This window comes from Sapajus apella, unplaced genomic scaffold, assembly GCF_009761245.1.
Source record: "Sapajus apella isolate SASKATOON/1434 unplaced genomic scaffold, GSC_monkey_1.0 scaffold12, whole genome shotgun sequence".
Lineage (NCBI taxonomy): Eukaryota > Metazoa > Chordata > Mammalia > Primates > Cebidae > Sapajus > Sapajus apella.
In genome coordinates, this window is record NW_022436952.1 from 14,622,814 (window position 1) to 14,638,692 (window position 15,879).

A 15,879-nucleotide genomic window follows, 5' to 3' on the forward strand; every position below is an offset into this window, starting at 1 on the left:
ACACACACACACACACACACACACACACACACACACACACGTCTTATTTTCACTGCTGTACAAAGGGCCCTGAGAATCCTTAATTTTAAAATTGGGAAAAACGTGAAAGGATTCCTTAACTCATTGTGACAAATCCAACTACCTTTTAGCTCTTAACAATTGCAAGTATAAAATACTTGCAATTTACGAGATGCTCCATTTAATGGAACAACTCAAATGGTAAAAAATTAGGTCAAGTAACATGCTTTAGTATTTTTAAATGTTACCTAAAACTTATTGAGACAAGATATGCAGCACATTCTTGGAATTATAAACTCCTACTGACGACTGCTACTTGATGGTCAAAAACATTCAAAAAAGAGAAGAAACCATACACATTGGTGTACAACAATGTCTGCAGGGAATGTCATGTTTTACATTATGTTAACTGAAATTAAACCTGACAAAAAAACCAAAGGTCTACAAAACCGACACCCATGTCATTTTAAATGATGAGGTAGATTGTTTCCTATGCAGTAAAGTGAAGATAACAAAAAAATCCAAACAACTTTCAACTCCTCTTAAAAAAAAAGTTCAGGTTATAGTCACTTTCACAAACAAAACATTCATAAACTATAAGCTGGAGAGGTCATACTCAGACAGGTTCTGTATTTGATGTGTTACTCGGAGATTCAATAATCAGTCTGGGATCAATCAACTCTCTCCAAAATACAGTGATCTGAGGAAAAAGACAAAATACACAGTGTAGGCACTTCATTTTGAGGTCATACAGGTTTTGGTAAGTTAAAATTTTCAGCCAAGTAAATTTCCATCTGTGTAGAATGGTTTAAGAGCTGGAATAATTTGGGTTCCAATAAACTAAGTTTAATTAGGGTATAATAACTCATGTAGGCTGGGCACTATTGGCTTACACCTGTAATCCTAGCACTTTAAAAGGCCAAGGGGGAGAAACACTTGAGCCCAGGAGTTCAAGACCAGCCTGGGAAACCTAGTGAGACTCATCTTTATTTTTTTTAATTTTTTAATTAAAAAAAAAAAACACAAAAAAAACAGAGGCCGGGCATGTTTGCTTATGCCTGTAATCCTAGCACTTTGGGAGGCCAAGGCAGGTGGATCATCAGAGGTCAGGAGTTTAAGACCAGCCTGCCCAACATGTGTCTCTGCAAAAATACAAAAATTATCTGGGTGTGGTGGCACATGCCTGTAGTCCCAGCTACTTGGGAGGCTGGGGCAGGAGAATTGCTTGAACCCGGGAGGCAGAGGTTACAGTAAGCTGAGATCGTGCCATTGCACTCCAGCCTGGGCGAGAGAGTGAAATATCCATGTTGGGAAAAAAAGAAAGAAATAACTCATTTACTTAGAATGAAGCTAAATTTTTTTTTTTTAATTAAAAAAATTTTTTTATATGTTTAAACATATATCATCTTTCTTTGACTGACAGCAGGAGATGCAGGGTTTGCGAGAGGGAGCAGCTCCCCCAGCCCCTGTATTTGATTTGCCCTGTGGACAGGCAGCCTGGAGACCTTTTGGGAACTAGCTGTGGCCCAGATGGGTACCACTAGGCTGCTGATGCCCTTTTGTGAAGCTCTGTAGTTCTTATCCTAGGCTACCTAAAACTATTTCACAGCCAACTAAGAGAAAGCAAACGCTAAGACTTCATCCTGTGAATGAATAATGAGGGCCATCTAGTGTCATAAAAGGTGACAGGTTTTTTTTTTTTTTGAGACAGGGTCTCACTTCTATAGTCCAGGCTGGAATGCAGTGGCACAATCAGGATTCATGGTAGCTTTGACCTCCTGAGCTCAAGCGATCCTCCTGCCTCGCCTCCACCACCCGCAAAGGTGGCTGGGACTATAGGCGTGCATCACCACTCCCAGCTAATTTTTGTATTTTTTGTAGAGATGGGGCCTCACCCCGTTGCCTAGGCTGGTCTGAAACTCCTGGACTCAAGGGATCAGCCTGCCTCGGCCTCCCAAGTGCTGTGATTAACTGTGCCCAACCTAATTACAGGCTTTCTAGTCTACTTTAGGCCTCTGTTTACGGCATAGAGAGAAAAGCCTCCAAGGTTTAATATTCTAGTGCAGTTTGCAATTCCAACCAAAAAAAAACTATTGCAAATAAAAAAATACAGGAGACCGAGCCAAATCTGCTGATCCTACCACACACACTAAAAATGTGTTCCTGGAATAAATCCCTAAGTGTCATCTACCTTAAAGACAAGGTAAAACATATAGTCTGGCCAGGGTTTCTAAAAGTTCCCACTTCAGGAAAAATATGTTTGCAAAATTGAAACTTACAGAATAATATCTATAACATTTCAAGTATAAACACCTTAAAAGAGAGCATTTTCTTAAATCTAACTTCTATTTCATGCCACCATAACCTAATGAGCTAGTCTGGCTGCTTAAAAAGGTATAAACCAGATACTTCCTAAAGTGGTAATTTAAGGATTTAAAAGTCAGAGGACGGGATCATCATTTTATGTCACTCTTCAAACTCTCATAAATTGGAACTCTCGGGCCAGGCGTGGTGGCTCATGCCTATAATCCCAATACTTTGGGAGGCCTAGGTGAGCAGATCACTTGAGGTCAGCGGTTTGAGACCAGCCTGGCCAACATGGTGAAACTCCGTCTCTAACAAAATTACAAAAATTAACTGGGCAAGGTGGCAGGCACCGATAATTTCAGCTACTCCAGAGGCTGAGGTACAAGAATCACTGGAACCTGGGATGCGGGAGGTTGCAGTGAGCCAAGATTGTACCACTGTACTTCAGCCTGGGCAACACAGTGAGACTCTCTCAAAAAAACAAAAGTTGGAACTGTGGTAACACTTGGGGGATAGTAGTGATTGCAAGGGGACATAACAGAGGCTTCTGAGAGTGGGTGTTAATGTTCTACTTCCAGATCTGGGTCTGGTTACATGGGTATGTTCACTGTGAAAACTGTTCAAGCCACACAATTATATGTGCTTCTCTAAATGTATATGCCAATAAAGTTTCTAAATATGCTACCCTTTCCTACTGGAATCCTTACATAGCTATAATTTTAAACAACTGTACATTCTTTTTTTTTTTTTGAGACAGAGTTTCACTCTTGTTACCCAGGCTGGAGTGCAATGGCGCGATCTCGGCTCACTGCAGCCTCCACCTCCTGGGTTCAGGCAATTCTCCTGCCTCAACCTCCTGAGTAGCTGGGATTACAGGCACGCACCACCATGCCCAGCTAATTTTTTGTATTTTTAGTAGAGACGGGGTTTCACCATGTTGACAAGGATGTTCTTGAACTCCTGACCTCATGATCCACCCGCCTCGGCCTCCCAAAGTGCTGGGATTACAGGCTTGAGCCACCGCGCCTGGCTGCACAGCTGTACACTCTTAAACAAAAGTTTGTTATTTGTGCGTCTTGTCACATAGGCTCTATAAGGGCCAAGATGGTGCCCTGACTTGGCACTTGACACTGGTATTGCCATTCAATGGGAAGGTCAGATTCCCCCCAAGGCCTGTAGTGCAATGCCACCTTCCAAACCACAGGTAATCGGTCAAGAGAGAACGTATGGCCAAGCAACGCAAGAAGAGAAGCACACCTACCTTGCTCTCCTGCGTCACAGCATACTCCACTACCTCGGTTCCATTTTCATTGTGATAAACCAAATCAAATTTCCCAGGTTCTCTCAAGGCTGAAACCAGAAGATAGGGAGGAAAGTGAGTAAGTCATTTCTCAATAGTTAAAAATGTTCCTCTATGGGGAATTTATATTATTAAGAAAACAGCCACAAACAAACTGTCAATGTGAAGGCTGGGTAGGTACAGGAAAGCATGGGGTGCTCGATACAGGGCAATCCTGAGAAAAACCCTGGACCAGGGGGACTTCTCAGCCATTTATCAAAAAAAAATCTTTCCTTCATAAGCTTGATGAACTGTCATTAGTACTACCAGAATTGAATATGGCACCACAAGATAATCCCCAAAATTAATTTATGTGTTTCAATAAGGGAAGGTAACATGAAATCCTCCATCATTAGAAATCACATATGCTTCCTACTACTTAGTAACACAGGCAGTCCTTTTTTTTTTTTCTTTTTTTTTTTTCCAGACACAGTCTTGCTTTATCACCCAGGCTGTAGTGTGCGGTGGCACAATCTTGGCTCACTGCAACCTCTACCTCCTGGGTTCAAGTGATTCTCGTGCCTCAGCCTCCTGAGTAGCTGGGATTACAGATGTGCACCACTATGCCCAGCTAATTTTTGTATTTTAGTAGAAACAGGGTTTCACCATGTTGGCCAGGTTGGTATCAAACTCCTGGCCTCAAGTGATCTGCCCACCTCGGCCTCCCAAAGCGCTGGGATTACAGGCATGAGCTGCCACGCTCAGCCTCAGTCCTTGCTTTCTATGGTAGAATGGGATTGGAAAAATGACTGTGCAAGCTGAAATCACACAAAACAATCTTAATAAATAGGAAAAAATTATTGTCTTACAAGTTTTAAAAAAATTTGCCAAAACATTAAAAACTTTTACTATATAGGGAAATTAAAAAAACAGTAAAGTATATATAGTATATTTATGTAGTACACTGCAATTACTTAGGAACTCTGAGAATTAATGTGTTTTCTTTCTTTCCTTTTTTTAACACATTTTATTTCTTTGTAAGAAACTTATCTAGGGTAGTTTGAACAGCACTTGTGTTCTTGCCCTGTAACTTATAAAACAGAGCAAGCATCTTCTCTGTGCTCTGTACAGCTGTCATACTCTTTTCTAAGTTTGATACTGCCTTTTTTTTTTTTTTTTTTTTTTTGAGACGGAGTTTCACTCGTTACCCAGGCTGGAGTGCAATGGCGCGATCTCGGCTCACCGCAACCTCCGCCTCCTGGGTTCAGGCAATTCTCCTGCCTCAACCTCCTCAGTAGCTGGGATTACAGGCACGCGCCACCATGCCCAGCTAATGTTTTGTATTTTTGGTGGAGATGGGATTTCACCATGTTGACCAGGATGGTCTTGAGCTCTTGACCTCATGATCCACCCGCCTCGGCCTCCCAAAGTGCTAGGATTACAGGCGTGAGCCACCGCGCCCGGCCTTTGATACTGCTTTCAACATTTTATCCTTGGCGCTTCTAATGTCATGAAATCGCTCAAAGAATTTGTTTTTTTTACTTTGGGAAATCTTTGTGAAGTTTTTTGCTGGTGTCACTTTGGGGACATTTTCATCCTTTTTGCCGCAACTACTTTCCTCATTTTGTCAGTAAGTTCACCTCGCCGGCAGTGTCAACATTCCCACAGTGAGCTATTTCTTCTATAGACTCTCCTTACATTCCATTCGGATGGCACTTTAAGCATCAACACTTTTGTTTTTTTGCTGTGCCTTTATCTCTGTGGGCCAATTCCCTACTGCAGTTACCTGTTTTGTAAAATGTCATGTAGGTCTATTAGTGAGAGACAAGGAGGCGCCACAATCCCATGCTCTGCTCCGTATGTGAACTGAGTAACAGATGCACAGTGGCCAGTCACTGACAGACTCTGAAAGCAGTGACTTAGACTGGAAACGGATCATGATGCGTATCTGTTATTTACGTTATGTAATGATATGTGGGCTAAAGAGCTAGCAGTACTTTATGCACTTACAGTTAACATACGAATGTTGCTGGGGGACTGGTATTACTTAACTAAACCATGGCGACTGAAATTTATGTACATCAGAACCACCAAATCAAGGATAAGTGACATTGCTATTGGAGAACGGATAAATCCATTTCTTTCTTTTTTAATTCTGAGACAGGGTCTTGCTCAGTCACTCAGGCTGGAGTGCAGTGATGCAATCACGACTCACTGCAGCCTCAGTCTCCTGGGCTCAAGTGATCCTCCCACCTCAGCTTCTCAAGTAGCGAGGACTATAAGCATACACCACCATACCCAGCTAATATGACTTTTTTTAAGAGACAGGGTCTCAGCTATGCTGCCCAGGCTGATCTTGAACTTCTGGGTTCAAGTGATCCTCCCACCTTGGCCTCCAAAGCCATTTCTTGATGCCCTAGAGAAGAAAAGTTCTAAGTGGTTATGATCACTGTTAATCACCTGACAAGCACTGATTAGGCTGTGTGCACAGAATTTGACAGTGGACAAACTTCTGTCCACCATTCCTAACAAAGGGGACTTCTATAAATGAAACCTCTTCAGAAGAAAGGTAGGAAACCAGTGTAAGTTATATATAAACATTTATTTAATATTGTAAAGGAACTTTATTGAAAAACTCTTTTGACTGATTTCTGTCAGCTCAATCTTTTATTCAATCCCTTATTTAAAAATAAGCAGAAAACAAGCTGGGCACAGTGGCTCACGCCTGTAGTCCCAGCACTTTGGGAGGTCAAGGCAGGTGGACTGCTTGAGGCCAGGAATTCAGGACCAGCCTGGCCAACAAGGCAAAACCCGCCTTTGCTAAAAATACAAAAATTAGCTGAGCATGGTGGTGCGCGCCTGTAGTCCAAACTACTCAGCAGGCTGAGGTGTGAGAATCGCTTGAACCTAGGAGGCGGAGGTTGCAGTGAGCTGAGACTGCACCACTACACTCCAGCCTGAGCAATAGAGTAAGACTCTGTCAAAACAAAAAAACAAACAAACAGAAAACAATTGCTTTAGGATCTGCTAAAGAAAGGGATCTCCCCTGCCCTCTGGCCAGGAACTGCTACAATATACCCCAAGTTAAGCTACATATTGCAAAAGCCCTCTTATTCCAGGCATAAAGCCAGTAATAGGTGTGGTTAATCAGAGATAAAGCCAGTAACCATTTAATTTTTTTTTTTTTTTTTTAGACGGGGTTTCACCATGTTTGTCAGGCTGGTCTTGAACTCCCGACCTCAGGTGAACCGCCCACCTTGGCCTCCAAACTGCTTGTATTACGGGCGTGAGACACTACGACCGGCCAAAGCCAGTAACCATTTAAAATGATATGTGAAAGTGTGTATACATACACTTTAGATTTTTCATTTTGACTTAATATACAAAAGTATATTCATTTGCCAATCTTTTGAAATAGAGCTGAGTAGGTTTTATGAGTTAACTAAATAGAGCTCTTTCTTTCTTTTATAAACCATACCAGTGTGTTGTCTGCAATTTCTACAATTTACAGTTTTAGGGGTTTTTTTTGAGACCAAGTCTCGCTTTGTCACCCAGGCTGGAGGGCAGTGGTGCGATCTGGGCTCACTACAACCTCTGCCTCCTGGGTTCAAGCGATTCTCCTGCCTCAACCTCCCCAGTAGGTGGGATTACAGGTGTGTACCATGAGGCCCAGCTAATTTTTGTATTTTTACTAGAGACAGGGTTTCACCACGTTGGCCAGACTGGTCTGGAACTCCTGACCTCAAGTGATCTACCCACCTTGGCCTCCCAAAGTGCAGGTATTACAGGCATGTGCCATAGCACCTGGCCTGGGTTTTTTTTTTTTAAGTAATGCAAGACTGTAAAAATTTGCAAGGCAATCTAAGTGCAGAATCTTCCCCGATTTTTACAAAATTCCTCCCAATCTTTTATAGCTGACCCACTCATCCATAATTTCATAGCATTTTCTGAGTCAGCATTCAACTCAGGCTTCCTAGAAATAATCCTTTTTTTCAATCAATTTTTATCAGTTCATATAATCTTTTGTGAAATTATATAATTACAGTAATAAGAACTAGCCCAAAAGCTTTGGAATATATCCAACATCTCTTATTGGACCCCAGGGCTACAAAGTGCTGAAAGAGGAAGTGGGGATTGCCAGTTATATAGAGGCCAAGGAAGAGAACATCTCTTGTATAGAAAAGCTATTTAGAAACTACTGTATAGATAGAAAGAGCCTACATTTTCAAATTCTTTTCTAAAAGACTCACCAGGTAAGGATGAAAGAATTTCTATATCTACTTGCTGGGTCTCTGGATTGTGGCTTAATATTTTTCCTTCCTTTCAAAAATAAAAGTCCAAGTCAAAAATCAACATGTAAAACATTGTGAATATACTAAAAACCACTGAACTGTAGACTTTAAAATGGTTAAAATGTTGAATTTTATGTTATGTGAATTTTATCTCAATTTTAAAGTTTAAAAGTAAATCCGCATATAGAGAAAATAAAATAAAAACAGGTGGACTGATAAACACTCTATGTGAATATACAGAAATGTCCTTAGAGGCAAAACAGATATTAAATCATAAATGGCAGACACTAACTTAAATAACTCGATGAAAGTAAAGATTACACCAAGGAACCAAAAGTGACTGAATAAGGGAAAAGGAGGAAAAATCACACCAGGATGATACAGTCAAGTGACTATCACAGTCAACTGACCATCACAGCATTCATCAGGAGAGACTAGATAAATCCTAATGGTGCTGCCTCGGTTCCTGATGTTTTTAGTACCATTCTTCTCTTTTTTTTTTTTTTTTTTTTTTTAAAAGACGGGGTTTCACCATGTTTGTCAGGCTGGTCTTGAACTCCCAACCTCAGATGATCCGCCCACCTTAGCCTCCAAAGTGCTTGGATTACAGGCGTGAGCCACCACGCCCGGCCTTTAGTACCCTTCTAAAACAGTGATCACAACCCCCCAGGAGAAACTAGAAAGCACTTCATCACTGGTAAGATCCCAATTCCCTTTCTTCAGGTGTGGGAGCTGATTTTCTAATGCATCAAGAGGAGGTACTGCCCATGAATGTGGGCAATGGGGAGACACATGGTAACCTCTAGGAGTACAGACCAAGGTCAACAAACTAGTTCCTCCTGCTTCTACCTAGAATTTTGGAGCACGGTCAATAGTGTTTTTTTAAAACCAGACTCAAAAGGGAGTCAGGGGCTTGGGAGACTACAATTTTGAGGACAGAATTTAACTAATTTAACTTTTAGAGACAAGCTTAATGAATAAAGCAGATGATCAAGCTGGATAACTGTGTTTAAGGTCAAAGCAAAAAAGTAGGACCAATTTTTAATCTTAAAATAATTTTGACAGCAATTTCAAAAATCTTTAACAAATTGTGGGAACTAAAGTTGGCAAATCGCCTTTCAATGTTAATAACTATGATGACTAATACCAATTTAATATGCAATATATATTTTTTAAGAGTCTTGTTCTTTTACCCAGGTTGGAGTGCAGTGGCGTGATCTCAGCTCACTGCAACCTCCACCTACTGGGTTCAAGCAATTCTTGTGCCTTAATCTCCCGAGTAGCTAGGGCTACAGGTGCACGCCACCACACCAGGCTAATTTTTGTATTTTTAGTAGAGATGGGATTTTGTCATGTTAGCCAGGCTGGTCTTGAACTCCTGACCTCAAGTGATCTGCCCATCCTGGCCTTCCAAAGTGCTGGGATTACAGATGTGTGCCACTGCATCTAGCCATTAATATGCAATTTTTAAAAATCAGTATGATCTAGATAATTTATAGAGGTTGTCGGATGTATCAATACAATATTCATTTCCATTTTCTCATATATCACACAATTAAATTAGTTATCTGTGGTAGGGTGACAAGACAGGTCTGTATATATCTTTCCGGCATAATTATTAATAGCACTCCCTTTCACTCACAAGTATCCTGACTTAGGTGATAAATTATATGATCACCTCATCCACAGGAGATAGTGAGTGCCTAAGAAGATGAAAACCAGAACACCAAAGACCTAGAACTAACCCACCAGATCCCTTCATTAACTGATTCCTCTAGCGTGCTTTTGAGGAAAGGTTTTACAAAGATGTTAAAAGTCTTCCAAGGCATCAGTCCAGATTAAATCAAATTCCCTTGTGTTTTATTTTTGCTACTATATTAACACTACCAATTATTACCTTAAAAACGGTCTTACATTCCGTATAGTACATCAAAAAAAGAAAGTATGCACTTTAAGAAGATTTTCAACAAAATTTTTGTGGGTAAAAAAGAAACATATAATTCTGTGATCTCACTGACTAAGCTTTTACTGAACTATGAAAAACCTCACATGCCAACATAAAGACTCATACACATATTAAGTAAATTCCATGGGTAATATTTATGAACTACCTGTGGTTAACTGATAATGCAAAAGAAATCATACTAGATTAGAATACCCAGAATTCACAAATATGTCAAATAGATTCCCATGATGAAAATAATCAAAGCTTCTTGCTGAGAACTATTATTTTCTTTCAAAGTTTAGAATCATGAAGGAATGAATACTCAAGTAAGTTTGTGTCTCTAAAACTAATTAGAAAAAAGTAACTAAAAAAATTAACTGGCTGGGCATGGTGGCTCACGCCCGTAATCCCAGCACTTTGGGAAGCTGAGATGGGAGGGATCACTTGAGCCCAGGAGTTTGAGACCAACCTGGGCAACACAGCAAGATCCCATCTCTATTTAAAACAAAAAATTAATATTTTTTTGAAAAGTAAAAATTAAGCACACCATTCTCCTACTATATTCTTTCCAAGTACAAGGAAAATAACACTGGGAGACTTCACAGTGATACTATTAAAAAGTTGACATTTTGATATAATATTTTCATTTTCTACTTTCTGGCATTATTTAGTAAAAACTAAATCTTTATTATCCATACAAGTAGTACTAAATATGATTTTAGTTGTATTAATATACTGACAACTTGCTTTTAAATAAACATCCTTACCTTGTAGTCAGAGACATCAGGAGAGTAACTGGATGTTAGTTCCAAAAGCTAAAAAAGAAAAAAAAGCCCACAAATACGTAAGCCCTCTTTTTTTTTTCTTCTTTTTTTTTTTTTTTTTTTTTTTTTGAGTCGGAGTCTTGCTCTGTCACCAGGCTGGAGTGCAGTGCAGTGGGGCGATCCCGGCTCACTACAACTTCCGCCTCCTGGGTACAAGTGACTCTCCTGCCTCAGCCTCCTGAGTAGCTGGGATTACCGACACCTGCCACCACGCCCAGCTAATTTTTGTATTTTTAGAAGAGACGGGGTTTCACCATGTTGGCCAGAATGCTCTCGATATCTTGACCTCGTGATCCGCCCACCTCAGCCTCCCAAAGTGCTGGGATTTCGGACGTAAGCCACCACGCATGGCCATAAGCTGTCTTATACTCTCACATTCCCACAGCTCCTCCATCGTGCAATGTTGGGGTGTCCACCCCCACCAGTCTGGCAGCCCTACCATGAACCCATGACAACACTGGGCTTCTAGTGGGAAGGGCTTTCACAAATACATTTAACCTGATTTGCTAAGTAAGTTTATTTGGAAGGGGAATGAACCTTTTTTGCTGCACCCGTTGTTTTAAAATATACCTTAAATGCAATCTTTTCTCCAACTCGAGGGGCAGCTGCTAACAGTGGTAACAGACTATAGTCCTTGTGTGTGTCCACTGGATTCTGAAAAACAGTGTTAGTCATGTGACATCATTACTGGTAAGAAAATATGAACCCATGACATGAACTCCACACTCTAAGGGGGAAGGGAGGAGGTAACTTATAAAAAATAATACTTACCTGGATAATAGTAGATGAATTTGTTACCACTTCATTTAATTGCTGTTGCCTCTGGTTGTCAGTGCTTCTATTCATAACACAGGAAACAGGATGCCCCCGTCCTCGACCTCTCCCCCGCATGCCCCGTCCTCTAGCTCCCTTCCAAGAAAAAAGGTTCTCTCCTCTACCCCATCCTCTTCCTAAACTAGTGGGGAGAGATATGCTGGCAGAAGGACCAGGAGCCTGTCCGCCACCATCTGAGCCAGAACGCTTCCATCCAGCAGCACCTGCAGTCTGTAATGACAGCCCTGGGCCTAGACAACCTCTTTCTGCAAAAAGGCCTACTGTCTTTAAGAAACCCGCAGCGCACTCCGGGGTGCTCAATGAGCACTGGTCATCTGAGTCTGAACTAGAGTCTGAACTAGAAGATGATGTTCCGGAGGTCTTGCCCTTGCTGGGGGTAAGGCTAAAGCCAGGTTTTGTAGCCAGTTTGTCTGCAGTTGTATTTCTGGTAGAGGGTTCTTCCTTTGATAACTCAGTTGGTAATTTCTCTGAGGAATTTCTGGCCTCCAAAGTGACTTTGCTGGGACCATCACTGATTGATTCATGACAAGACCCAGACTCTGAGGAGAAACTGGGACTCTCTTTTGAGCCAATGTTTACGCCACCTTTCCTTTTGGCTTTAGCAAGGCTGTTTCTAGCAGAACCTTTTGGAGAACTACATCTCTCAGTGGCCCAGTCTTTTACTGCCTGTACTTTAGGAGACTTGGGATTCTTGGCCTTTTTTTTATATTCACGTTTCTCCTTTTTCTTTAGTGGTTTTCTTTTGGTCTCTTCGTTATCACCCGCTGTGCCACCGGTTGCTTTATTTTTTCTCCTTTTTTTTTGGCTGACAGTCTTATCTGTGACAGCTTTTGGTTCCAGATCCAAGACCTTCTCATTGTTACTGTTCTCTTGCCTCTTCCAACGCTTCTTTGAATATTTGTAATCTGGTTCAGTTTCTTCATCCTCCTCTAACTTAAATGCCCGCTTCTTTGCTTTTCTAAGTGATAAATTAGTACTGTCACCATTACTGATGACTACAGAATTCTCAGCAACTCCTCTCTCTTCTAATTTAACTCTGTCAAAAGAACAAGAGAGAAACCCTGAGTGAACAATTTGTAAACATGTCTCCAGGACTTAGTTATATACCAAGAAGACTCTACAAAATGTAACTACCATCAGTCAATGAAAAAATGCCACATCACTTAAAAAGACTCTTCTGACAAAATGGCCTATACAGCATTTACAGTCCACTTTCAAATGGCTAGTTTTATTTACTGGATAGCTACTGCATCCTAAACATTTTTTATACATTTTTCTCTAAACACCAACACAAAGGAGGTATTTTTAATTTTACAGATCACAAAATTACAGCTCAGACAAGTTACTTGTCCCAAATCTAGACCTGATTTAAGTAGCAGAAAGGCAATTCAAACTTTGATTTGTCTAACTTCAAACTCTCAATCTTTCTATGCATGTCATAGAAAGGTGACATATGCATGTCACCTACCCTAAAAGGTGATAATGATGGTTATCCATTTTGTTTCAGAATATGAGCTGCTGTCTTTAAAAAGATTTTAGTCTTGTTTTAATTAAATACTAAACAATTTATGTTATCTAGAGTAGTGACAGCCATCTGTACAATTCCATGACACTCTGTGAAGCTTAATTTTATATATCAACTTGACTGGGTTATTGGGTGCCCAGATATCTGGTTAAAATTACTCTGGCTCTTTCCACACCACCACAATAGTGCAGATGGTATCCTGGCTGATGTTCTCAAGAGCATCAACAATGCTGAAGAGCATGGTAAATGCCAGGTTCTTATTAGGCCAAGCTCCAAAGTCATTGTCCAGTTTCTTTTTTGAATTTAATTTTATTTTTTGAAACAAGTCCCACTCCGTCACCCAGGTTGAAGTGCAGTGGTGCAATCTCAGCTCCCTGCAACCTCTACCTCCTGGGTTCACGCAATTCTTGTGCCTCAGCCTCCCAACTAGCTGAGATTACAGGTGCCTGCCATCATGCCTGGCTAATTTTTGTATTTTAAGTAGAGATGGAGTTTTGCCATGTTGGCCAGCCTGATCTTGAACTCCTGGCCTCAAGCACTCAAGTGATCCACCCACCTTGGCCTCCCAAAGTGCTGAGATTACAGGCATGAGCCATCGTGCCCAGCCCCATCATCCGGTTTCTTACTGTGATGATGAAGCCTGGTTACACTGACAAATCTGAAATCACCGATAATCACAGAGCTAAAAAAAATTGATGTGAACCTCACAGGCAGGCTAAAAAAGTATGGAGTAATCAGTCCCAGATTTGATGTGCAACTCAAAAATCTAGAAAAGTGGCAGAATAATCTGCTCCCACCCCACCAGTTTGGTTTAATTGCACTGACATCACAGACCGTGAAGCAACCTCAGCTGGGATCACAGACCATGAAGAAGCAGGACAAAAACCCATAGGAGGAAAAATCCTAGGATTCTTTTTATAAGGATGTAATACATATTTACAAATATATTGCCTCAGTGGAAAAAAAATACGCTAGGAGTGTGTGCAAGGTTGCTTCTGGATGAGATTAACATTTTAAATTGCTAGACTAAGTACATGGCTATTTTCAGTGTGGGTGGGCCTCATCCAACCTGCTGAAGGCCTGAAGAGAACAAAAAGCCTGAGTAAGGGACAATTTGCTTGCTCTGCCTGACTCTTCAAGCTGAGACATCAGTCTTCTCCTGCCTTCAGACTTGAACTTGAACTAGAAATATTTCCATTGGCTCTCCTTGGTCTCCAGCTTACCAACTGAACTTGGGACTTCTCAACCTCCACAATCATATAAGCCAGTTCCTTACAATAAATCCCATGTCTGTGAGTGAGAGAGAGAGAGAGAGAGAGAGAGAGAGAGAGTGTGTGTGTGTGTGTGTGTGTGTGTGTGAGAAAGAGAGAGAGAGTGTGTCTTACTGGTTCTGTTTCTCTGAAGAACCCTACTTCATCCAAAATTTCACTACAGGAAAGCAATTTTGTTTCTCCATTAACTGGCAACAGCTAATCCTAGTATGTGCAGTCTGATGATGATGGAAGTCTTGACAGAGTGTCCTCAATGTTAAGCAAACAATGGGTACTCAAAAATGCCTGTTGGCCAGGCACAATGGCTCATGCCTGTAATCCCAAAGCTTTGGGAGGCTGAGGTGGGAGGATCGCTTGAGCCCAGGAGTTTAAGACCAGGGAGACCCTGCAACATAGGGAGACCCTGTCTCTACAAAATACAAACATTAGGCAGGCATGGTTGGTGCATGCCTGTGGTCCCAGCTACCTGGGGGGACTGAGGTGGGAGGATCACTGGAGCCCAGAAGGTCGAGGCTGCAGTGAGCTGTAATTGCACCACTGCTGAAAACACACATTAGACTTGCAAGCCATTTATATCCAGCTATATATTTCAAGTTTTTTTAGTGGCCAGGAAAAGATGTAGACAATGATATTTGAAATTAAAGAACAACTGGTGAATGATAGGAGCATATATTATAAGCATTCTTTAACTTTTTTAAGGCATAGTAATCCTCTAGATTTACCACAGTGTGGTAGTTGAAAAAAATCCTCATTTATTTGTCAGAAAATATAACTATACAGACACACAAATCAAGAAAAAACAAAATAAGAGCTATTGCTATCAGGAGTAGGATAAAGAGAAATAAACCGCTGAGTGACCAGGGATTTTAAATTACAAAAACACATTCCCCTCTGTTCCCAGCTGGGGACCTTGGCATCTAATAGCAAGGAAATAATTTTTAATCCGGCAAAAGCCAGTTTGGCATCCTGTGAATCTAAGAGCTACTACAGAAGCGTTACAATATCAGACTTTTTCTTGACATTTCCAATCCATTTGTTTTTACTTGTAGTATTTGATCCAAGCTTCAATTCTGAGATGACCAAACAGGACCAAACTTTCTGTCAAATGTTGAAAATGGTTGCAAGACTCTGTTCAATCACTGTGGCTTATTAAGGGCCTGGAAACCGGCACATGTGACATCCAGGTGATGAGAACCCCTTCCTTTTCTGGAAGCTGGCAACACCCTCACGCCCTCTAAAGCAGCTCTTAGCATCGTCTCCCCTATTCTTAAAACCATGCATCTATGGCTATTTGGCTTGAACGTGTGACCTGTGATTGCTGCAGCCCTACTACCTACTGTTCCCCAAGAGAATGATTTCAGTTTTAAAAATATTAAGATTGTAAACCAGGCGTGGTGGCACATGCCTGTATCCCAGCTACTCAGGAGGCTGAGGGAAGATCACTAGAATCCAGGAGATCAAAACTAACCTGGGGCAACACAGTGAGCCCTCATGTGGTTCTCCTGGGTCTGCTTACATACCATTCCTTTCAGGTGCACCTTCCCTGGCAATATTCTGTATTTCTTTACCTAGATCACAAAGAAT

The 15,879-nt window shown here is 41.1% G+C and overlaps 1 protein-coding gene across 2 annotated transcripts in view; it reads right to left on the reverse strand.

Moving 5' to 3' along the window:
* Positions 1-227: 227 nt before the first annotated feature.
* COIL (coilin) overlaps positions 228-15,879 on the reverse strand; it is a 22,199-nt gene continuing 6,547 nt past the window's right edge. The window contains exons 2-7 of one of the 2 annotated variants that reach the window (XM_032280109.1): positions 11,437-12,535; positions 11,236-11,319; positions 10,609-10,656; positions 7,855-7,924; positions 3,587-3,675; positions 228-718 (exon numbers count right to left, since the gene is read on the reverse strand). In XM_032280109.1, coding sequence (XP_032136000.1) covers positions 635-718; positions 3,587-3,675; positions 7,855-7,924; positions 10,609-10,656; positions 11,236-11,319; positions 11,437-12,535 — 1,474 coding nt within the window. In that variant the 3' untranslated portion in view covers positions 228-634. The remainder of the gene's footprint in view (positions 719-3,586; positions 3,676-7,854; positions 7,925-10,608; positions 10,657-11,235; positions 11,320-11,436; positions 12,536-15,879) is intronic. The other variant, XR_004269603.1, reaches the window with a different exon arrangement.